The sequence below is a fragment of the Colias philodice genome, chromosome 9 (assembly GCF_061535455.1).
Source record: "Colias philodice isolate Cphi_HAF_F1 chromosome 9, ilColPhil1 Martin Lab GWU primary, whole genome shotgun sequence".
Classification (NCBI taxonomy): Eukaryota; Metazoa; Arthropoda; class Insecta; order Lepidoptera; family Pieridae; genus Colias; species Colias philodice.
The window spans coordinates 12,489,531-12,515,955 of NC_143094.1; the positions used below are offsets into that span (position 1 = coordinate 12,489,531).

The following is a 26,425-nucleotide window of genomic DNA, read 5'->3' on the forward strand; positions in this document are numbered from 1 at the left end:
GTTGATCAAAGAATACATAATTATTAGATATTACCTACATACATACCTACTGACGTTTACAGCGAAAAGTAACAACAAAATTATCACATAAAACACACCTAAGCCGCTAAGCTACCTATAATTAACTTTTAACAAAACACAAGAAAGTACACGAAGTATTTTACGGTTTGACTTTTATTTATGACTGTACCACAGACTAATAATAATATACTACGTATACTGTACTAAAATAGTGCAATATCCCAGCAGCTATACATATTGACAGTCGACTAATTTCGTACTCCTGTTTAGTTAATTTTAGTTACCTACTTTTTAACTAATTACTTAAAATTAGTGCTATCGTATTCTTTTCTTGTATAGTGGTGCTATAAAATTAAAATAAGACAGTATTGAAATTTGAATGTACATTGTACGTGTGGATTATTATTAATAATGTTAATTATAATATTATTGAAGAACTGTATGCTTGAATTTTATTCATTCTGTATCGCGGTTATCCGCGAGTTTTAAATTTCAGTGTTATTTATCTTGGTTTACACTTTACTACCTATGTAAATTCATTTTAGAATAACATGCACCGTGTAAACCACTACTTAGCAAACATCACTCATTTATTATAAACTATGATACATATTTGAATTTATTGAATAATATAAAACATTCTTTATTTACATACTCACTTTCATCATTGATTTCGTACAAGTTGCTTGTCTTTATTTACTACTTCGGAGGATAAGAAAAAAAAAAAATTCGTCAATATTGGACTCATCCTTTTACAGCAGATAGAATTGTCAAAGGTTTCTTTTATCAGAAATACAATGAACTTCGGATGTATCCCAAAAAATTCTTTGGCTAATATAGAATGAAAATTCCGCCAAAAGGCCGCCCATTGTGCTTTTTTATTTTTTTTATAATTGTAACCTTCATGTAGTTATATATGTATTTTTATTCTTGCACAATAAAGTGATAAATAAATAAATAAATTCAAACTTTTGACAGATTACTGAGTTTATGTTTACCAATACCACTACGATGTTTACTGTTGGACAGACGAAACACAAGTGAAGTGCCGGCCGGGCCCGAGTGTAGCGGCAGTACACATGGGGCCAAGGCGTTGGGCCAACGTGTTGGGAAAAAATGAAGGATATCAAGATTCCTGTTCACACATTGGCGTACTGATCATTCTGCATTGGCGCTTCAAAGATGGACGTAGTCCGTAGAAGTTCTTGCAGCCGCGGCAATTTAATTATATACAGTGCGTTTAATTATTACGTACATGTGCATCAATAACAATGAGTGTACTCTGCCGTCTGCGATGATACCATTTTCCAATCTCTATTGTCCTTTTTTTATAACTGTATAAATAAAACATTATTATGTTTAGATTTTTTCAAATGTTTAAAATGTGTACATTTTACATTTAATTTAATTTTAACTACTTACCTATAAAACGAAACTTTAAAGATTAGATTTTAGATATTATTTTATTAAATGATAATATTATTTATGTAATAAAGCACAATTTGATCAAAATAATGCTCATTGTATATTGTTATTTAATTTTTAAGAACAAGTAACTTTTTAATACTATTTTACTCATTTTATAAATATATTCATTTTTTTTATTTTTATCGCATTGTATGAAAGTTAGATAAGAAAAACATCTAGAATAATATAATAAATAGAAAATAGAACATCTAATTTATTGAGTCATATGGTTTTATTTTTGTGTAGTTCATGCCGTGGATTCCAAATTATTCCTTCATGTCGATACAAATCTACGAATTGTAAAACCTCGGCGCCGCCATCGCTATCGGAACATGGTTAAACGTAAATTTCATTGACGCGCAACGATACTGTCTCCGCTGACGAGTAACAACAAACTGAACAAGACACCAACGTGTGAACGCTGTTTGTGGAGCGCGCCAAGATCCTTTGATGTGTGCACAAAAAACCGACAACATTCGGTTGGCCTGCCAATATTGGCGCCAACTAGGCTAATGAAGCCAACATACCGCCAAGTAGCTCTCTACACGTTGGCCCAACCCGTTGGCCCAACACGTTGGCCCAATGTGTACTGCCACCATAGATTTTATTATCAACAGTGCGCGCGGTACCATACAATTTCATATTCTGCATTTCATTTTCGCGACAATCGCGTCGCGACTCGCGAGCAGTCGCAGCAAAATGTGACAAATCACAATTTTAAATCGCTGCGATTATTTAATCGCATGTGCGCGCATTGTCATATTAAGGCTGCAGTCTAGCAAAATTGCGTTTTGAACAAGTTATTTGACAATTTTTTCCCGGCTAATGAAATGATAAACTGAATTTTTTTTTCTTGTTTATCAATTAGTGTTATATACGCAATGCGCGTGAATTTTTTCACATTTGTAAAGTTACTTTATGTTACCTTAATCAGGCCTTCAAGATAAGTCTCTTTCCCCCAAAGACATTTCGAGCTAAGTTTGTGCACTCACTACGTTGCAACCGATTACAATTTACACAATCTGATCAGCACATTATTATCCTTATATAGTCGTTATTAAAAACTGCTGAATACAATTGCCGAAAAACTTATGATTTTCTTAATTAGAACGTTATAAATTCATTAAATTTCCCATTTTTTGCCTTACAAAATCTATTGATAAATACTGCTAAAAGTTATTTTTTCCATTAATTTATTCGAGTTGGTTGAAGACCAATGAGTATTAATCCTTTAAAAAAAATTTTTTTTGAATTTTGATAATTCTTTAAATATTAAAAAATATTTAAAATAATTAGGAAAAATCCTAGCGAATTTCTTTAGTCGCGCTCCTTGGGCCGGAGCGTTCTGACGTGTGCTCTACGCTCGATTTTCCTTCATACCGAAGTGAAAGTTGCTCTACTTCATTAAATTTAATATTTTTGTTAATTGATTATTTTTATCTTAGTTTTGTGCAAATATTCGTATTTTTAAACATTTGATTTCGATATGGAAAATAAACGAAAAAAATACGCGTGTAACTACTAGAAAAAAAATTATCTTCGAACATAAAGTTAATGAAACCAAATAGATTGCAAAGGTGATTGGCAACAATTTCTTTATTTTACGGGGTGTCAGTAAAGGGATGTATATTTCTTTAAAACTAAAGTAAGCTCATAAATTTTCTTATAATATAATTTTTTTGAAGTTCCAAAAATGTTTATTTTTCGTTTGAGAAATACGAAATATAATATAAACTTGTATTGAGAACTTGAACTTCCCAAGTTCATGCGGGGAAATCCCCATACGGGGAAAATGATTTGTTTACTCCAAAATTGATCCGAGGTGTTTTAATTTTTTCTTCTAGTCATTTTCAACGTAGCGGCATGTTGTTTGATTATTAATTTTGTAACTTAAATACAGGATGTTGGTTTTATATTCTGATCTTACAGACGCGCTGACAAATTTAGTCCGCCATTTCTAGTTTAGTCTACCAACTCTAAGTACCAATATTAAAACGAATGGATTATCATCACATCATCAAAACTCAGATGTAATGGAAGATCACAATAACATAGAAAATTCAGTGGGTGTTGAGAACTAAACAAACAGAAGTAACAGAGACGCGAAGAATAAAAAAAGAGGACGAAAACGATAATTCGTTGATGCTTTCCCTTTTCGACGTATTGTTAGGGTACATCACCAATCTGCAAAAAACAAAACTGATGATTCCCAATTGCTGATTAAAAATGAAAAACAAGTAATCGAAAATTTGCTGATCACAATGAAACATCCTTCAGTGTTAGCAGATTTACTCATTTAAAATGTATCGGTGAACAGCGTAAAGGAGAGGAGGACAGGAAAACATTATGAATGTGGATGGTGGATTGTATACAGGGTGTAATCGATAAGTATGTGCAGGCGATTATGACGTTTTTATTGCAGGTATCAAAAAACTTAAAACTGATATCGAAATTACTTTACCTAATGAGCAAAATGACAATAATAACTTTTTAAAAGTATAACGAGAAATATCTAAAAAATTTACTTTATACATTCCCATATCAAAAAGGGAAAATGGGACTAGTAGAAGTTAAATGTCTAATTCCGGCAAAAGACATGAATGCGGAAGATGCGGTTAAAAAAAATTTAATATTTGAAATACAATGCAAAAAATAACACTTTTGTCATAGATAAGAATCATGACTATTTTTTCCAAATTCAGGGACAACTAAACGTTGCAGAAGCAGAAGTCTGCTTATTTGCTGTTTGGACTGGAGTGAATCATTCATTAAAAATAGAATATATAAAAAAGTATGTAACGTTTAGGCAAAATAAAATGATGGACCATTATCATAATTTTACATAAATTGCCTACTGTCAGAATTGATTGATTCGAGACTTCAGCATTCGATGCCCATCAAGGACCCATCCTATATCATTCAAGCGATTGAAAAAAAAGAGATAAATCCAGTGCAACCGATAAAGCATCAGAATGCTAGCAAAAGATTTATTAGGTTTATCAATATAAATCTATATATTATACATAATATAATAAATCTGTAGAAGACGCGAAGACTGACATCCGCGCGGACGGAGTCGCGGGCGGAAGCTAGTCAGAAATAAATATCTTTTGTTTTCATTTTTCTATTTTATAATTTTTTAACACAAACATTACATTTTTTTTATTATATACAAAATTTGTTTATCCGCTTTATTAGTTAAACTGAACAACTTTCACTAAGAAACTTAGGTCGAAAAAAATGTATAGAGTTATGCATTTTGTATGGAAAGCTTATTTTTTTTTATATTTCGTCCAAATTTCTTTGTAAAAGTTGATCAGTTATATAAACATGAGGTTGAAGATATCAATAGAAAGTATTCGCAAATTTTGTGTACTGATAAAAAAAATCACCCGGTGTAATTTTCACGAAAATTGTTTCTGGTGTCATTTTTGGTACTTATTACGAATATTAAATTATACGAATGATTTAATTTTTAAAAATTAAGTGGAGCAACTTTCCCTTAGTACATTTGTATTATTTACATATAGGATGACAGGATGCATTTGTTTGCACTACTAGACCAAGCCCTTAACTCATACGTTGTATTTCTGCGATAAAATAATCACGCTGCATAAAGTCGTGGTTCGCGCTAGCTCATGTCAAATTAGCAATGCGATCAATACAGTGACTACGCGTTTTTATTTTAGGGGACAACGTAATTAAACTTTGAACAATGGATAATTGAGGGGTCGTTTTGTTTTTTGGAATTCCTCAGAGACATTCTAAATTAAATTGATGTTATAAAGTACTATAACCAAATTACTAAATGCACTTACCTTCTGAATAAAAATACAAAGAGTATACCGAAAACTAATTCTTAGATCTGTTAATACAAGTTAGAAATGACATTAGATCAAATCTATTTTCTGATTAAATATATGTAGATTAGTTTTCAATAACTCGTCTTCAACAAACAAAGACAATATCGATTACTCATTATTTTACGCGCAAACAAAACGTGATAGTGAATTTTAACAACTCTTTGAATTTGGAGATTTTTGTTTGGTTTTATTCATTATTTAACGACGTATTAAATTCTAACTGAAGTGTATTGTCAATCACACGATCCCACCCTCTATTTATAATGGGGTCCATTCAATGAGTTCGGATTCAAACAAAGAGTGAATGCAGCTTGTATTTAAGATAACGGCTGTCGAAAGCCTCGTGCCTAGCTGAGATAAAAAATATATTCATAAAGTGCCTGGGTTCGAGCCACTTGGGCTCTGTTATTTAACAGGGAAATTAGAAGCTTTTCATACTTATGTTTTATTCTTTTAAAATTATGAAATCTTACTTAGTGTGTATTATTTAAAATAAGGTTTAATCATTGCAATTCGCCCTGGTACCCGAGATCAACAGCTGTGTGAGTCAAGATATGCGCAGCTTATACTACGAGTGATAGAATTTTTGAAGTTGTTGATATATTATGCCGTAGAAAGTTACTTCTAAGTTCTAACTACATAAATACAAAAATCGAATCTATATTCTGTTAAGAACAGACAGACACACACAGTCGGGTTACGAGCATAATTGATAACTGTTGCTTCGTGGTCCTTTTTAAAGTACTGAGCAATACTATCTGTAAATTCAATTTTGCCTCACGATTGAACACTCGTCCAAAAATTATTTTAAAAACCAAAAACCGTTTAAATTCAAACTTCAGTTAGGTCTAGAGTACTTAGGCGCTGCGGGCGGCGAGGCAGCTGCGCGCGCACGTGTCGCGTCGGAAGTTGCAACACGCAATCCTGTATTGTTTCAGATTCACGCACCACGTACCTTCCCGTCTGAATGGCTCTTGGTGTACAAAATTATGTTTCCTTGGTTATTTCTTAAGTGCACAAAAAGTGGATAGTAAATGAACCTTTGTAAATAAGTACTTTGAGCTCACTAAATTGACCATTTATAAAGGCTTGCTCAATGCAACGTAGCTTTATAGGAACTTAGTTAAAAATAAAGTTTTTCAGTTTTTAACTGATGATTAATGATAGATTATTAGATGGTTAATGATAGTCTTTAAATAAGATAAAGACCTAGAACTAAAACTAACTCAGTAATATTCTTTCAAAAGTTCAAAAAGGTCAAGAAAAGAATTCACACATTTGAAATAATTATTACTCAGCAAGTTTTACTGCAATTCGTAAATAACATTCTTTGTTCCCCATACATCTTATGGTCGCACATTAATCGAAGGGTGCCACCCTCTGGAATGCCACGTGCAGTTATTTTTTGCACTGCATATAGCGTTACTAATCCTTTTTATGATTTTGTTCTCAATATGAACTCTAGAGGCGATTCTAAGCAGCAAAATGTTTTAAAAACACGCTGAATTTTAAGGTGGTTAATAAGTAATTATTAATTACCTACTCTAAAAATTTGGTGCTCGGTCGGGTTTAAGTTTCCAATGCTATGGTCAATTTATTGGAATCTAGTCAATTACCTTTTATTTTAGGAAAAAACTAACGGATACATAGTATAATATCTATTTTAATTTTGTTGGATGGTAAAATTGTAGGAAATTTTAGTTACTTTGTAAGTTCTCGCACTTATCTAGCACTTATCAAAGTACATAGTGATGGAGAATTTTATCTATGTCAAATAATATTTGAATCAGATAAGATTTATTTGTACTTGTTACAGTAGAACTCCAATTATCCGAATTAATGGGGACCGGGACCCATTCGGATAATCAAATATTCGGATAATCGGATTTTTTAAAAAAAATTGCCATTGGAGAGAATAAAAGCTACGTTTTGATATTGCAATATTTTTTTATTGAATTAAATGAAAGAAACATGAAATTTTCACATGTTTTAAATATAAATAAAATGTACTTGTACAACATTGAGTTACCATGTACTACGTACTAGAGAGGGCATCTCTAATAAACTATTTCTAACACGAGTTAGAGTCAATCGTCTCAAGCCATTCTTTTTTCGTTACATTGATTGGTTTTAATTGATAATTTTATTCATATTTTTTAATAAGATAAACAATATTTATTTGTTACATTGATTGGTTTTAATTTATAAGTAATAAAAGGCAGAATATCTACAAAGTGTCTACTGACTAGCCGGCCGGTGCCGCCGCGCTTGTTACACAGATTTTGTTCGTGGTGTCCTCTCTATAATAATACCTCAATGTTGTACAACGGCAAGTTAATACAAGTCAAGTCAAGACTTGACGCGCAAACACTGGCTTCGCGGGGGGAAGAATAATAGCGCACTTAGACTTTTTTTGAACAATTTTTTGTGATTCGGATAATCGGCGATTCGGATAGTCGGAGTTCGGATAATTGGAGTTCTACTGTAGTTAACTATGAGAACATAATGGTAAAAATTGAATTTATTTTTTAAGGTGTTATTTCGAAGCTTTATTAATTATTATTGAAAGCTTTTCGTTTTTCAAATAACAAAGGTTTAAGTATTCGTTATTCGTGCAAATATGCGAATGTTTACTTCACATTCATAAAATGTAAGTATTGTAAACGAAATATTATGATATTATAAGAAAACAATAAATTTTCCGAAGCTTATCAAAGCTCCGTATAGCCTCTAAAACTCGTGCATAATTCATAACCGTAAAGTGCAAACGTCCTCAAACTAAACAATGCAAATTTGTGCAAAATTTCTTCACATATTTAAATGTAAGGTGGTCGATAAACAAAAGATCGCAAGTTGCAACCAGCTCCCAAGACGGGTACAACATATAGACCATCACACATATGCAATCGTGGTCACCCTACGCACACAAGCTCAAACCAACACGTCGCAACTTGCACAGGCTCTACGCCAAAAGGCATTTCATTTCATTCGTTCGCCGTCAGCCGTGGTGAGCGCACGTGTCGCTCGTTTAAAAGTTCAGTGTCGTGTTGTGCTTATGAACAGACAAGATGGTGCGCAGCCTCTCGCAGTGGACGAAGACGCTCAGCTTCCCTTCGAGGTTGTCTCCCAACCGCACCTCGAAGGAGAGCGTTGTCAATGTCCAGCCGAGCTCTCCGGGAGTATCGCCGACGCCGAGTGCCTCATCCCTCCCGCAGGGCTCTGAAAAAACAATTTCGCCGATCCCCATCACAGAAATCAGCCAAATAGTAAGTCCCCTTGTCACTTGAACCGAATCTATTATACGAAAGACCCTCTTGCACATTTGGTAATGAGGATTGAGGATATTCTGTGAAATATATATTATTTATAAGTAGACCATTAGACACGTTTGATCTAATTTATAGCAATATTTACTAACAATTTGCATTATTATAGTAATATTCAGTTAAATAACGATATTATGATATTGTTAAATGTTCATAATTATTGTGTCAACAATTTTAAAATTTAACGAGAATTTAAACTTATTGAATGATGTTTACAAACAAATGAAAAGCGTTCCATTATTAAGATATCACGGTTAAATATAACTGGTTCCCCATAAACGACGGGATACGTGTCCAAAATGCGAATCCAGTACACCTTATATGCTGGCTATTAAGCTATCTTTCAAAGGAAATGAACTATACGTGTTTTGTTTCTCACGCGCGGCCTCAAGAGGTGCTTTTGCCGAGTGGCAAATTGAAGTTTCATTGAGGGTTTTGTTTGTCGGTTAACAACAGTGTAGCGTATACGGCCGTCAATGGTTATACAACAGCGCGGTGTGGTATGAATGCTTATTATGTGGTAGGTGGGAGCCGGTGCTCGGCGTGGCTCGGCGCAGTAACCGTTATGTTTGTCCCCCTTGCAATCACCTTGGCAAGGCCGCACAGAGATGCGAGTTTTTGCAAATGATACCTAGTACATGACTTTCACCTTTTGAGATGCCTTTCTAAATACTGAAGTTTCGACTTTATTTAGGTCTCCCATTGATTTTACAAATGTTAAACTTCATTTTACCTTTTACATATGCCATTCATGAGAGAGAATCGACGCCCCCCGCGAATAATCCGGTAATCGTAAAAGTGTAAATGTTCAGGAAAAATAAAAAACCATTTATCCTTAATAACTCCATTAAACAACAAGTATCAGAGACTTTTAATATCGCATATGGAAGCTAATTTTTTCAGCTATCTGGTTATTTCAACAAAATTTAAGTAGTCCCAAGGGCTTCGTTATAATTTAGCTGGATTCATTTTACTATACTAGTGTAGGTCAAGCTCTGGTCAGTAATGTCACTTACGATATTGTTCGTGTAAATTTATATTTTCGACGGCAACCGTAAAATCTTGTTGCGCTAATATTCGTGTTATTTGTTTTGTATACTGAACATTTGTAATAATCTATTATTTGGTTATTCGATTGTTTAACAGTAACGTACATTTTATTGTTATAACTATTACTGTTTATTCGAATAGTTTACTTAAGTATTATTTGATGATTATTATAGTATGTTTTATGAAATACAGGACATTTTAGTAAATGAAACAACTTTGGCTTGTTTCACAAAACACGATAGTTATTATTATCATAGAAAATAGACACTGCACTGAAAACACGACTATTACACATGATTACACAATTATGAAAATTATACTATGGTCCTATTACACTTAAAATTTAATCAGAATCCTCATCAGAACCTCACAGAAGGCGAATCCGTGACCAGTCAATACTTGTGTGGTGTGGTGTGTGATGTCTTTTTCGCGCTTTTTACCTTGTATACAGCAGCAGCGCTTGGGAAAAAGGGCTTCATGACTCCGGCCGTTCCTCCTACATCGTATCTCCTATCCCATTCGCTGATCGTATCCTGTCTCAAAATAAGCTTGACGAATGAAACAGCTGACACAGATCGTAATCCGGTTTCCGGAAAGGGCGGCTCCGACTCGACGGCCGCAATCTTGCTGCCGTTCCTATAGACCCTGAAGACGTGGCTGTTAACCACGTCGGCATAGGCATCTATCAAGCCAAACCCCAGCTCTACCTGCTCTGCCGTATGTGGGTCCGTATCGCGGGTGCCATTCGTTTCATCTCCCTGTCCCTCAACACCGCCGGGTGCAACACACCCCTCTTGATCTCATAAAGCCTCGAAGCTTCGAGTATCCTGAGGTCAAGAGGGAGAATCCCCAGAGACAGTCCGATATGCTCTGCAGATCTTCTGGGCAAAACCCCGTTGAACGGTGTTAAGCCTCTTTTGGACCCCCATCTTTTCCGCTTTGGGTGCCCACGATGCTGATGCATACAATATAGTCGGTTATATAACTGCGATATATTATATAGTCTTAACTACTTGGGGGTTAAGCCCCCAACTTACTTTAGCTGCTCTTGCTAATAGCTTATAACGGGCGATTGCCTTTTTGCAAACGCTCCCGACATGGGCGTTGAATGTCAGGCCGCCATCAATATAGTAAGGCCCAGTATCTTAATACTTTCGAAATATTGGATGTCCACACTCCCCATTACAAGTCGTGGCCTGTCAAATTTTAATTTTCGTGTTGAGAGCAGGGCACATGTCTTGTGTGGCGCGAATTTTAGTTTATTTCTGACACCCCATTCGTCAATTTTCCTCTATGTGCAGTTTGCCTTCGTCTCTACTTCTAAAGCAGTATCTCCATCAAACACTAGCACAATGTCGTCGGCAAAAGCCTGACAAAACACATCCATCTCCTCTAACATCCACAGCAGAGGATCCAGCAAGAGGTCCCACAGGAGCGGCCCACCTATAGAACCCTGCACGCACCCCTTGTTGGTCTCTCTACTCACTTCCACACTCGCATACCTAACTTTCACACCTCTTCCACTCAGGTATCTGCTGATCACTCGCCTAACGTTCCCCGGACACCCAACTTCGGCCAACCGCACCTTTATGGCTGGCCACCAGGCGCTGTCGAAGGCTCCCTCTATGTCTAGAGATACCACAACAGAAATCTTCTTCTCCTCCCTCTTATTTCTGATGTGGCTCACTAGTCTATAGAAGGCGTCGTCGGTGCTCCTCTGTGGCATGAAGCCATACTGATGGGGGCTTATTTTGGCCAGCAGGTAGAACCTGAGTCGGACGACCAGCATCTAATGAAGATGAAGATGAAGGTTTCGATGTGGTCTATTCTGATGCCTGCCTCGTTTATCTATCAAACTTTCATCTCTTTTAATTTTTTCTAAGGCTGTGTAAATCATTTGCTCAGTAATAGAATGTTTAAAAAATACCTTGCATACTTGCACTCCATAATGAAAGTAGCGGGAAATCGATTTCTTAATAAAACCCCGAATAAGCCTGTACTAGCACTTAATTAAATAATGTAGAAAACTTTTTACCTGAATAATATCGTAACAACGTTTACTGTCAAATCATATTGATATTATTTTTCGTAAAGATCTAAAACCATATTATTCGTTTCAAATACATTTTAATGTTATTTTATGGAATAAACGCGTAGTTTTTTATATCTTCGTAAATAAAGATAGAAAAATTCTGAAAAAAATTTACATGGTGTATTTTAACTTCTAGATGCCGAAAAACGCATAACATGAAGAACCCCGTAATAGGTCATTACCGGATTATTCGCGGGGGACGTCGGAATGTATTTACCTACCTCACAAATTAACCTTATTTGTTCGGTGTTACGCGCAAAATCCGCTAGTCACGACACTCTATTTTGCACATTTTTGTCTTATTATCGTGCCCAGATAACAATAAAAGAGATAGGTATCTTAGAATACATTTTTCTTTATCTCAGAATACATCTTCTCGTTTTATAATTGATGCGCGTTACTAATGTTCTTTTGTTACTAAAATGTTATAATTCACATTTCACATAATAAATTGCATACGAATAAGGTCATATTTCGTAAGAGCTATAAATGTTATTTATGTTTTGAAATAAGGCTTTAGAAGATGTCAAAGTGCTACAAAATAACTTGCAGTAAATTAAAAAACGTACTAAAACATGTTACCTATATTCATTTGTTATCGTAAAACGAAAGTCATCAATTTCCGAACGACCTTTTGGATTTATTGTTTGCCGGAATTTTATGAAAAAGTTTTTTGACGTTTAGTACGTCATGTAGAGGCGGGAACATTTGGCGCGAATGCCATAATAAAGCGAATGGAATGCAGACTGCGTTTGATTGCTAGTTGCCACAGCATACAAAGTCGTCTCCGTTAAGTTAGCTCACGGCAGGAGCCGAGCGGCTATTGACTTAACAGACAAGCTACGTTTATAACGACAAGCACTTATTTTAATAGCAGAGAAATGGGAGGGCATTTCGAAATGTTGATGATGTTGCCATATGCGTCGTAACTCACGCGCATGCGCTAATGGCTGTCACAGCTTAGCTTTCTCGTTTTGCTTGAACTTTTAATCGAATGAATGGTCAAATGGTTTTTGGCGTGATTCATAAAGAATAAAGATAATTTGTAATTGTATCACGCTTTCTCCGTACGGTTTTCGAGAGTGATCGTGAAAAATGAAAATAGAGAGTTTGATGTCGTTAAATTATATATTGTTGTCATATTATGTTGGAAGTCCTGCTGGTCGTATTTATTAGGTATTTTATTGTCTGTGGCGGAACGAACATCTGCGTGTCAAATTCCTGTGTGCCATGTGCAAGCTACTGGTGGGAAGCGAACCGTGCACACATGACTTAAAAAATAAAATAGTTGACCATAATTTGAAAATGGAACATATGATTATTTAAATTTTGAATGGGTTCGTTCATAGATTATATATTTCAAAATTTCAACAGATAAATGGAGATCGTTAAGCATGTATGGAAATTCTTTTTTATCACCTCTCTCTATCGTAAGCTAGAAGAAGAATAGATTATACCTACCAAGGAATTTGATCGAATCTTCTACATAGTATTTTTTCGATTATAAACCTTTATATAAAGGATTTCAAATAGACAAGTTTCGGAATGGAATAAAGGAAGAGGGTGGGTTTTTTTACACAGTCAGCTGTTCTCGGTGTCACGAAACCTGACACCGGGGAGCCATTGAAATCCGTTAAATAATAGATAAGTTTACTTTGAAAATATTTCGGAATTTTAAAAGGTTTAATTCGCTTACTACCAACATAGGTACATTTTTTTAATAACTTTAAAAAGTAATAATTTATTCTAGAGCCAACATTCTGAATTTAATACAGTACGCAAAAAATATAAAATTTCATATCGATATAGATTTTAAATATCTTACGATTACGAACCTAAAATAAATTCAAAATAAGAAACACTTATTTCGCGTAAACGCATTTTCCTAGTTGCGTGCGCGCAGCATAATGAGACATAATGTAGTCATCATCTTTTGAAGGCTAAGTAACATGTTTACTCAGAATGTCTGAACATACCTTAAAATATAAATGCACTTCTAAAATGAAAAAAAAAACAAACTTAATATGTACTTAATACTTATTCGGTGTTGTATTTTAACTTTTAAGTGTCTCGAGATTCAAAAATTATTATTTTTTTCTTATATATTATGTATAGGTGCATACGTGATATATTTATTAAATCAATTATTATGATATGTATGTAGTAAAAAAACTATCATTTATAATTCGGTCGGTATGTACCTAGTCTCAATCATGTCGTCTTTATAAACAATGATGAAATAAATCTATTTGCTCGATCCCATAATTATAATGTAATCAGATCCTCTATATCTGAAGTTATGAATGATAAACCGTTAAGTTATTGAACATGAACGGATATGTAACTTGATAGCATATCAGGGTTCAAGTATTGCACGGATGCGAAAAAAAAATTAGTATCGATAATATTGTGTTTCCGGATGATATTGGAATTTGATTTTTCTTATCAATTCTGGATTTTTTGTTAGATTTATCGTAGGGCTAGAGTTTTTTTTTACCTTCGAAAATGATATTCCTCAAATTTCCCCCTTCCAACTTCACATTCCAAAACATCTATCAACTAACATAGAACCTTCGTACAGCTTGGCCAATTTAGGCTACAACAAGCTGGTAATCTATATTCTATTTCATAACACTTATAATTATAAATGTATGGCAGATGCCATGAAGCAGGAAGGCCTCACGGCACCTGCGTGGGCAGATGTGAAATTCGTAAGATTTACACGCATGTAACAGCTGACGCCAAAAAAACATTACCTGGGTTTGGAGATTTTCATTGATCAGCTGATCCGGCAGCTGCGGACATTTGCTGTGAAGTGGCTATTTGGTGGAATGTACAGAATAGCATGTAATTTAATGGATTGGAATTTTGCTTAACATCTGACTTTAAAATTATGAATATTAATGATAAATGTGTTTAATAAGGAGGGTTTTTGACTAAAATATAAATAAATTGTCAGTATTATAATAAAATACGTAGGTACTTACTCAAAATTGTTCACAAAACGCAATCTGTCCTTTAAACCTATTATGTAAAAATTAATTATTTTCTCATACTCATTAGTAAGATAAACTAAATTGGTTCATTGCTGTTTATATCAATCTGTATCAATTTGTAAATTCTGTGCAACTGTTATATGAATGAATGTAACTCGTTAAAATAAATAGACACCTAATTAACGATCTTGACATAGATTAGATAATAGTTACATTAAAATTCAACCATATCTAAATACTTACCTAAAATAGTAAAAACGTAACTGTTATTTTCACGTCCTACTAAGAGGCGAAAGTTCATATTTTAGGAATCAGGATGGACATACGTTTACTCTCGGCACAAAAGACAGCAGATCGAATCTTTTTCATATCCTATAATCATCACATATTATTAAGGACATTCTTCCGCTACCTGCCCCCCTAGACAAGTGGCTTTCTATTAGCGTAACGTTCGATAGAGTAGATTATGAATGTATGAGATTGACGTAATCAATCGTCGTCGTCGTCGTAATCAAACGTCAATTTCATACATTCATAATCTATTCTATTGAACTTTACGCTAATAGAAAGCCACTTGTCTAGGGGGGCTGGTATCCTAGCATCAAGCATCCACGCGCTGCATAATTTTTTGTGTCTAATAAAAAGTTACCTTTGAAAAAACGAGTGCCCTGCCAGCTGCTTTCGAGCGCTCAAAGGGCTCTCAAAATTTACAATTTGTAAACAAGCAACGTCTGTTTTGTGTCCGTTGTTTATTGATGTATCTGCCTCCCTTTGATTTGAAGTACCTTTTAACCTTCGGTCTGTATATATTGGTCTATTTATAAATATATAGTAGGTCTATTAGTTAGGTTAATGTTGGGTTAGGTTAAGTTCGATTTGTTATTTATAATGTTCTATTTTCATGTTAATTGGTTTGGTAATTTGTAGAATTAGTTACTAATAAAATTATTAACAACTAGCGGTCCGCCCCGGCTTCGCCCGTGGTACATATTTACGTTTTCTCTACGTAAAAACCATCCTCGTACTTCAAGGAATATAATAAAAAAAGAATTATCGAAATCGGTTCAGCCGTTCTCGAGTTATGCGCTTACCAACACATTTTGCGATTCATTTTTATATATAAGAATTTTTTAATGAACAAAACTTCACATTGTAATTAATATTGCCACAGAAGATTTGAGTTGTTGAGCTCCAAAAACTTTCGGATATACGAAGTAATAACTGTAGCAGGATATGCCAATAATTATAAAATGTGCAATTTATTCATTTTGTACATTCTTGAAGAACTCAATTAAAAAGGGCACTATTATCTGAAGATTAAATGCAAATCAGGATGACTAATACAATAAAACGACGGCTAATCCCGTGGTTTCCTTCAAATGTATAATTACAGTGGTATAAATCTTTAAAAGGTATCATTTGCAAGAATTGATTGCTTTTGAAGGCGTAGGATATTGTGTGAAACTATAGTAAGTATCACTAAATATTGAATCATAAGCTAAATTATTTCTAGACTCTAGAATAATATTAATATTAAATTCGGTTTCCTATTTATACGTTTTCGAGTCTGATTTTTCGAGTGTAAATTGCATGTAAATTGATAAAAAATACTTAAGCAACCATGACTTAGTCAAGTATAATTTATGGCCACTTAACAACTAACTTGAATTGTTTTTTATTATAAGCAATGTGTAATGAACATTAATAATTCGAATTCCATATTAGTTTGTATATTTTGTTTGTTGCTAAAACTACCTATTTGGACGAAATCCGACACATGATATCATGTGACTCCAAAGGGAACAACCTAACAATATAGAATATCTAAACTAAAATAAAACTGATATATTATTAACCAATCAATATATGTGCGTTATTGAAATGATTGACTCTAATAGGAGCTTTCTCACGTCTTATCTTCAATGAGTATTTAGTTACAGAAATCATAATTATAGTACCATAATTATTAGCTATCAAGACAGTTCTATGATTTATTAACTCTTTAACAACAGCCGTTCGACCATAGTACAAAGAGAACCATAGTATAAGAGAGTAAAAACTTATCTATAAAGTATAAACTATGGTTCGACTAAATTAAATAGTACCTATATCTATTGTGACCGCCTCCTTGGTACAGTGGTTGACGCGTGAGCGTAGAACCGAGGGGTCCCGGGTTCGATTCCCGGTGGAGACGAAGACAAAAAAAAAATCTCTCGGTCTGGTAGGACACAGAAGGCTGATCACCTACTTGTCCCTAAAGAAAATCGATCAGTGAAACAGATGTATGCATAATGCATCTGCCCCTTACCCCACTACGGGGACACGGGACTTCACTTATATCTATTGTGGTTCTTCAATCAAGTTAATTTTATAGGTGGATGCACGCCTTCGCCGCTCTTTGGTAATTATTTTCCCAACCAATGTAGATAGACCTGTCTTATACATGGTAGAATGTAAGTAACAGAGGTCAAGCTTTGTATCGTATCTAATTATTCAATTATCACGCTAATTGTATACCCTTCTTCTTATGCGTTTATAATGGTACTATTTCTCACAAGTCACAGTATAACTATAAAGGCAGATGAACATTCCATCGTTTTTAGAGGTGCATAATGAAATTCATTTTGAATGAAAATAATTAAATAATTACCATGATTCATTTAATAAATGGAGCTTAAAATCGTGTTCTATCTGTTAAACTTATCGTATAATCTAGAATCTAGATTATTTAATTAATATTGACTGTCAATTGACCGGATGCCCCGCCATATTTAAACTTTGATCGCAATTCAACTCAACCGCATGGACATCCGGTCACTACGTCCTTCATACTATTTCCAAAGCAAAATAAACCATAAAATGTTACTAAACAAAAAACATATTTGGCTATCGCAGACTTTACAAGAACGTTAAAACAATTTCGCTTTTATTTTCATACGGATTAGGCCTAATATTGCATGTTAGGGTCGTAATCGTTTTTTGAATAATTCTTCCTTAATCTATGAGAAAAACGTAACTAAAAGTTAGGTCATTGTATAGATAATAAAACTTGGACATAATATTGTTGAATGAACAAAAAAGAGACGGACAAAATGCGTTGACTAAAAATAATTCATAGATTAAATATCTACATAGATTTGTGAATTGCGAACTGTGAATAATATTATTATAACATACCATTAATGTGATTAGTACAATTAGTAATTACAATGTTAAAAAAAATTTTCGCTTATTTTTTTTTCTGCAAAAATCACAAAAACACATCAATGCGATCAACAAAAGAACAACATGAAGTAAACAAAAAATTATCAAACCTTGTACACACTACACATACAATAATCATTTAACTGTATCCACTAAAATATATTCTTGTATAATCTGTGGCAACGCGACACGAATCGCCAAGACCGAGTCGCGCTTCGCGTAAATGATTAACAAGACTCTGTGGGAGAGTTGGAAATAAGCTCAATGTTTAGTCATCCTTTTGTAATGCGTACGCGCATCGCTTTTAAATTTATCGCCAATATACGATACGACACTCGTAATCTCTATACAAAATCGATACATTTTTATGTCTGCCCATTTCGGAAGTAACAAAGAATTTAATCTGTAAGCTCGTAACAATATAATGACGATTTTTTATAACCTTGGTCAAAGTTGAGACGTCAAGGTGTAATCCTTAATTATCTGTAAACGAAGCAATTAAGAATTGTGTTAAAGCGCAAAACAATTGAAATTAGAGGTGAAACGGTGAACATCCTCAATTATTTCTATGCAAAACGTCATGCGAATCCTTCATCCTTCATTATCTTCATATTTACCCTCGGGCAGAATTTTATGGCCGAATTTCGAAAATAGCAACACTAAACTTTATTCATCTTATTGTTATATCGTTCCCACGGACGACGATGCACGCAAGATTTTTTTTTCGTACATCCGCGCTCCGTGAAGGAGTCAAATAAAATAAAACTGACGGGTTCATGATAGCCATTTGATTGTTCAGTCTATCATTAGAGTACATTATCTGTTGTTTCTAACATGCGTAAGCACTTTTTGACGTGTGTTAGTAGCATGATTTATTATCTGTGTTTAAGTTAATTTCTACTCCATATGGTCTGTCTGCTCCAACGATTACGCTTAAATTTTCTTCCGCGAGTTCTAAATTCGAATCATTAGTTCTCTTCACATTAGATTATGACACTGTCAAAGTGACATATTATTTTTTTATGATGGCGTAAGTATCGCGAATGGAAACATAACATTTGTTTACTAATGTTAGTAAACCACAGTGCAATCTTAAACTGTAGGAAGTCGATTTTGCAAGCCCACTTTAGGACCGGTTTGGCGCTTCGGAGTTTCGCCTCTTAGCTGGCCGTCTGAGTTGTTATTATAATCTTAATCAATACGTTATCTTTCTTTATATTCTCATTAAATAAAATACACGTTCCCTTATCAATATAATAATTATATGATGCCAACATACATTGGATTTATAAGCCTTATATAAATTAGTTATAAATTTTTACCTTCTAATTTTGTACCCCACGCAAAAAACGTGTCCTTGTACGTAGTTGGTGTATATTCGTTAAAATTTAGCCATGAGAAATTAAATAAAATAGTTCTTATTAAGGTGGGTACAATTTTGTTGAAACGATGCCCATATATAGCCAAATCGTCAGGTGGAACGTGGGTGTCCAGGTGTGGTGCGACCTTTACCATTTATTAAATTTACTCTTTCGTTTATTTGTCTATTTTTGTGCTAAGTGAGTGTCGTGTTGTTGGTTACAATAACGGAATAATAAGTAGAACATATTTTAAGTTTTAACATTTATCGCGATTATTTTTTTAAACAAAAAAAAAATAAGTGACAGGTGCACTGAGCCACTGACGTTTGGCGCGCATTTTTGACAAGTTGTGAAATTAAAAAAAAATGAGTTACGTAGATTTTCTCTATGACTTGCTAGAGGTTTGTATTATGACATTATATTATTGTTTCGTTGTAAATAAATTATTTAATTATACTCAAGTGCTTATGTTACGATGTGACGATAAATATTTAAAATGTATTCTAAGAAGACATTACCGTCCGTCGCGAGTGAGGCGTGTGAATTTGTGTAATTATTATTTAACAATGGAATCCAGTTATTTTTTGTTTCATCTGTCTGTATACAGGATACTCGGTTATGAGTTTACATTTTTTAATAATTAATACGGCAGCTTTAATATGTAATTATCAAAATAAGTGATAAATTAAGTTTCAATTCAATGTTTGTTTTACCTACTTGTGGGGTTTTCCTATACGGTAAGAATTTTAAAATATCATAATAAATTAATAAATAAAAATAGCGCTATGAATCGAAAAGCTCTTTGTTTTGGGAATCATATTATAGGTATAATAGGTAAATTTCAAAATAAAGATCGGTTATTTCTGTGTCGAACGTTAAATTATCGCATACAATATTTATTTAGTTTTAAAATACTTAAGCTTATAGAAAACGTTACTTTTTGACCATTAAAAATATTTATAGAGGTCAAAGGAAGTGAGAGGCCACACATAGATACCTGAGGAATGCCCAGCCGGGCTACAACAGGTTCGATTCCGACATGTCAATACATGTACGAGCGTTTTTGATCCAAATTTGTGAACTTGTCTCGTCTTGTCTATGGCCAGAAAATAAACAACTTTTTATGGTAAGATTCTTTGAAGTCTGAAATTTTTACTTATACCTAACTTTAATCGAACCTAAATAACGTATGACTTTAAGAATATGTACGACATTTTGTTCGTTTGTTCACATCATCGGTTTAACAAAGACACAAATTATGTAATTGATGGACCGCTTTTGATAAAATGTGGGAAATTGTGGGAGCGCAAGCGGCGGTAACTTACATTCAATTAGGCGTAATCAGATGAGACCGTTTTACATTTTCTTTGTCGTTTGAATTATCGTGTTGTTTATCTTCTTAGGGTTGCGTTTTATTTTAAAATGCTTTGACTATTTGGTCTTACTAAATATTTTTAGCTCAACTTGAAAAGCTCTAGTCCTCACATTATTTAAAAATGCAAATCAATTTTACAAAATTCTTATCAAACATAGCTTATCTATTTCCAGAATACGTAATGCCTTGTCAAAAATCCACATTAGATACTAGTTACTACAGGAAGTAAATTGTCAAATGTACAGTGATTCATTATTTAACTATTCCTTGTGACGTCAAATACGTGATGGTCATGTCGATTCCTTGTAATGATAATATTCTTTTTATTATGACGAAATTGAGTAGGCACAGATTTAACAAGTAAATTATTAAAAAAACAAAATACCCGACTGCACACTAAAAAAAGAGTGATTGAAATGAATCTAATGATACCGCATACATATTTTTTTAAAGGGAAATTTAGAAAAAATATTATTATGTCTTTATCCCGTGGGACTTTTAGGATAAAATGTATCCTATGACACTCCCGTAATCAAGACAAATCTAACGATACCTCATACATCAAAATCCATCAAGCCGTTTAGGCTACAGGTGGTCACAAAGGAAAAGACATACATACATACTTACATACACTCGAAAAACATTACCCTCCTTCTTTGGCAGTCGGGTAAAAACATATACCTATTAGTTTAATTTCGCCAACGTCATATTTTTCTATAAGAAATTGATATAATATCGCTCTAGAATATACATAACAGTAGGTAGCCATCTTGAAAATTATGTTAGTTTTATTGTGATCACAGAAAATTGAATTAATAATAATATTTTAGTTATGTAACTACCGTCTTTTAATTTTTTCTGATTTCCCGTGCCCTCTTACGTCTATAAAAAGTTACACAGTTTGAGAAGACAAATAGAACCTTCTAGACAAGTCGAGTTAACACTTGAAATATTTCTTTATAAAATTATTTCAACCGTAACGCGGTCACTATGTTTTTAATAGTCTGTCTTCGTAATTCCATCACCACCATGTTGCTTCCCTCCCTTTCTATTTACTTAAGTGTGAAAAGGACAGCTTGATAGTAGAGATTTATGAAAACTACAAACCTATCCATTTACTATTAGCTTGTTTCTTTTATTCCAAGAGTAATGTGAAAACTTCATAATATATTTTGTTCGAGATTTTTAAATAGTTAGTTGGCTTGTAAATTAATAATTACCGGAGATACGTTCTGTTAAATTTATAAAAGTGTGCGTAAAATTAACGTTTCATAACCTTTCATTACTGTTATCTTAATAGAAGTTGTAATGTTGTTTTAATTCATTCCACATTTTGAATGTAGGCTGCTGGCCAAGTATTCCGTATAACAGAAGAAAAAATATTATTTTACTTAAGTAATTAAAGTATGATACTTAACACAGAATACATACTTAACAGTAGCTAAGGCTAACTTAAGTATATTACAGTATATTAACTTTGATTTAAGGCAGATTTAATATTTTCTGATAGTTTAAAATAAATTGCTTACTTATGAATTGATTGAAGTGTTGAAGTACACTTAAGCCTAAAAAACGCTACCTACAGTTTAATTTATAAAAGAATGTGCAAACTTTTATAGTGAAAAAGTAGCCACACGTTTTAAATTTTTAAGTCAGATAAGACTGTAAATGTAAAGATGTCTTAAAAATTAAGAATTAAAGAGCCATACACAAAGACCTTTGACACCTCACGTGACACGTCACACATTCGCGGATCAATGTCCGAATTAAAAAGAAATAGAGCCGCCCGCACAACAATATCCGTTTCCGCTGATCGATCAATCTGCGCGGACGCATACTCAATTGCCAATTGGACACTTGAAGGGGAATTTTATTACCTAATAGGACTTCAATTTGTTTTATTGGAGGTACACAGAATTATAATGTAATGTACCTACTTAAACATAAGGATATTCAAACTTTTGTGTGTGTAAACTGTAAACTATAAATGATATTTCATCATTTTCAAGTTTTATTTTCGTAACAAAAAAGTAGTCCTTCACCAAGATTGTAATTTGTAAGTATCTATCTATAAACAAAATCCTAAACCATTAAAATATTTTTAATTTTAGTATGAATCGAATATACAGTTAGATAAACACAGGATCTAGTTTTTCGATGAAACCCGAGAACGCCGTTCAAGATACACAATCAATACCGCTATTACGTAATATAGCTAATTAATCAAATATCAAGTAACGCTATCACCACAACAGACAAACCGACAGTTCTCCTTATGGATGCATAAATCATGCGTCAAACTCAAACCGCCGGAACATTGCGCAAGCGCTGATAATTGTTCTCAAGTGCATGTAAGTGTAGGCGAACTAACTTTGTATGTACGTTTAGTGAATCTAAATTTGTTAATACGGACATAAGTTTGATAAACGTAAATAACAAAACATACAAAATACAAAAATGAACTAAGGTATTTATACCATCTTGCTTACCTGGAGCTGGACAGCTGACTGTCCATGTGGTACATATGACATTTTCGTATTTAAAAAATATATCCTTATTAAAAATTAAAATTGTATTAAATTATTTTAATTTTAACTAATATCCCGAATCTCGAACTGTAAATGAAAGTTGACATAATGCTTCTAAATATAGTCTTCATAATATAGCTGTATTTTAATAAATAAACAATGATAAAATATAATTGCGAATTTGCGATACGTCGGAGCAACAAATACTAGAATGCGACCCGCTTCATTTTCATAAATGGATTGCAAAATAACACCCATCGTATACAAATATAATTTGGAAAATCCAAAAGTGCACGCCTCATAATTTTTTTTTAATAAATATTTATTAATTATTATTTTTGTTTATTTAATAACAATTAAACCACATCGAATCAGACCCTGAAAAATGAAAGGGTTCTATTCCTGAGCATACTCAAGCGTAAGAGAAAAAAAAAGACTCGATTAGTAAAGTATTTCGGTCGCTATCGTGTTAACAAGAAAAAGGATCCGCACATACAGACACACGGACGTCCAAGACAGAACTTTTTTAAACTGTTTTTTAACTAGTTTAAATAACAAAAATGACATCAAAAATATCATGAACGTTAAAAATAGTGTTTTTTCTTAATATGTGTGTGTATGTATTATCTTACAAGTGCAATGTATGATACATAAAGACATTTTAAGTTTGAAAAATCAGATGTTTTGCGCGAAGTGACAGTAGTACCCACCTCAACGCTTCGCTTATGAGGCGTGCAATAACGTTAAAATTTTATAGGTATCACAAATTGCGTTTGCCTTTCGAAAACCTCATCATTGGCAAATATTTTGCTACGTTAGAATAGTAAATTATTCAGTTTATTGATTTAAACAAATATTTGCAAATTGAATATATGAATGAAATTTAAGGCATTTGAAATTTAACTGTTTATAAACTTATATGTTATTAGGTATATAATTTAACTACATATTTGGAAATTGTTTCTGATGTAATCTATTAAATGTTACTTAAATAAACATAATAATAGTCCTAATTTACATACAAAATGCCTTGATTAGCACTGCTAACATAAATCTTTTGTTCTAAACTTATTTCGAAAAATCTAAGATAGTATCTTATGTAATACAGATTACAATAACATAATATACAATGTTATCGAATTGATAACCTTTTTTTGAAGTAGGTTAAAGCGGTCCATTATTATATTGTTATGCGGAAACCTTGACATGGAGTTAAGTTATTTATAAATATTTAAATTATGCATGTATTCAGCAATGGAGAAAGGATGCAGAATGACCTCTTGGCAGTTAACAATTTGGATGACAAAAATTATCACATAGATATTTAATGGTAGGTCTAAACTATGAAATATAATTAATTTTATATTGCATGGGTACGTTTTTTCTATAAGAAAGTGAGCTACACATAAATTATGACATATAAAATATAATCTATACTAATATGTATTATAAAGGAGAAACCTTTGTATTTTTGTATGTTTGTATTGAATAGGCTCAAAAACTACTGGACCGATTTCAAAATTTCGTTTACCATTACTTATGCTGGCCATACACCATACTTTCTATCGTCCAATCGGCATGACGCTGTAGCTTGATCCAATCTGCAGTTTGTCCATAGAGACCACACACACAACGTTTGAATTGTCCAATCGGCAGCAACGTTCAGTTGAAGCCATGGCGTCACCGGTGACAGACGACGATGTTTTAGCCATTTTGGGCGTTTTATTCGTAAAAATGAAACAAAAAAAGGATTATATGCCGGGAAGATTGTTGTTATATATATGTACCTATTTAATGAGAAGTACCCAATGTGTTAAGTAATCTGGTACTTCATCTATCTCCCAAACAAATCTTATTCAAATCCGTAACCGTTGACATCTAAACATCCATATACTTTCATATTTATCCACCAAGTGAGCGAAGCGCCTATGCTTCAGCTTGGACGAAAAATGACCAGAAAATTGACCAGACTGAAGAGACGATCGCATACCGCCATACACGGTCCATTCGACATGATCCAATCGCCATGATCAAGCCAAAAGAATCGAAATTCGATTGTTCCGTCAAGTATAACTATCATGCCAAATAATGCCAATCCACTCCCACACATGGTCAGTTCTAACTGATCCAATCGGTAGCGTCATGCCGAATGGACGATAGGAAGTATGGTGTATGGCCAGCATTAGAGGGATTCTGCCGAATCCGTATAGGCTGTAATTTATCCCGGAAAACGTACGTACCACGGGCGAAGCCGGGGCGGACCAGTAGTTAATAATATAATGCATAGATACGCCTTTTCCACGTAAAATAACATAATATATCCAGTGTGAATGTAACGTTATATCCAAATAGTTAATTAATAAATATTATAAAGAGGAAAAGTTTGTATGTATGTATAAACTACTGGACCGATTTTGATGAAATTTGGCACAGATAATCTTTAGTCGACCCTGAGAAAGAACATAGGCTACCTTTTATTGCGAAATATGTACCACGGGCGAAGCCGGGGCGGACCGCTAGTAGTTAATAACAAGAAAAGAATTAAAATACATATTAAAATAAACCCGTCTTGGAAATGAATGAAACTCAACATTCACTCCGTGATGTACTAATTGATATCAAGTCTCTGACAAGTGGATTATTTTTGGTAGCATTTGGTTTTCTTCGCCGTATAAGAATGACAGTAACTCTATTTGATATTTGTGAAATCGGATACCTACGCACGAGACAAGAAAATAACTTTTTAATTGTGTAAGTTTTGTGATCGAATTTGTTTCTAAATATAATTGAGGAATGAAAAAGCAGAAGAAACCTTGATCATTTTGGGTCCGACTTCACAAAACAACAAATTTTATGTAATCTTAATTATTTTTTATTAACTAAAATCGATGCAAATAACGATAACGTTAATACTGGCTATTTCTTTCATAAAACCTATAGGTATTTAGTTTCCTTATAAAATTTTTAAAAGAATTAAAAATTTACTGCCATGTGTGTTCATTAATCATCACTACTCACTACATAGTATAAAACAAAGTCGCTTTCCCTGTCCCTATGTCCCTATGTCCCTATGTCCCTTTGTACGCTTAAATCTTTGAAACTACGCAACGGATTTTGATGTGGTTTTTTTTAATAGATAGAG

The 26,425-nt window shown here is 33.5% G+C and overlaps 1 protein-coding gene across 2 annotated transcripts in view; it reads left to right on the top strand.

Annotated features, from left to right (window-relative positions):
• The window catches only part of Traf4 (TNF receptor associated factor 4), a 72,585-nt gene that overhangs the window by 32,397 nt on the left and 13,763 nt on the right, over positions 1–26,425 (top strand). The window contains exon 1 of one of the 2 annotated variants that reach the window (XM_089699553.1): positions 8,327–8,617. The exons of the other annotated variant lie outside the window; for it this stretch is intronic. Within the exon in view, the coding sequence (XP_089555679.1) occupies positions 8,420–8,617 (198 nt within the window). The 5' untranslated portion in view covers positions 8,327–8,419. Of the gene's footprint in view, positions 1–8,326; positions 8,618–26,425 lie in introns of those variants that run through there. 2 annotated transcript variants of the gene reach the window in all.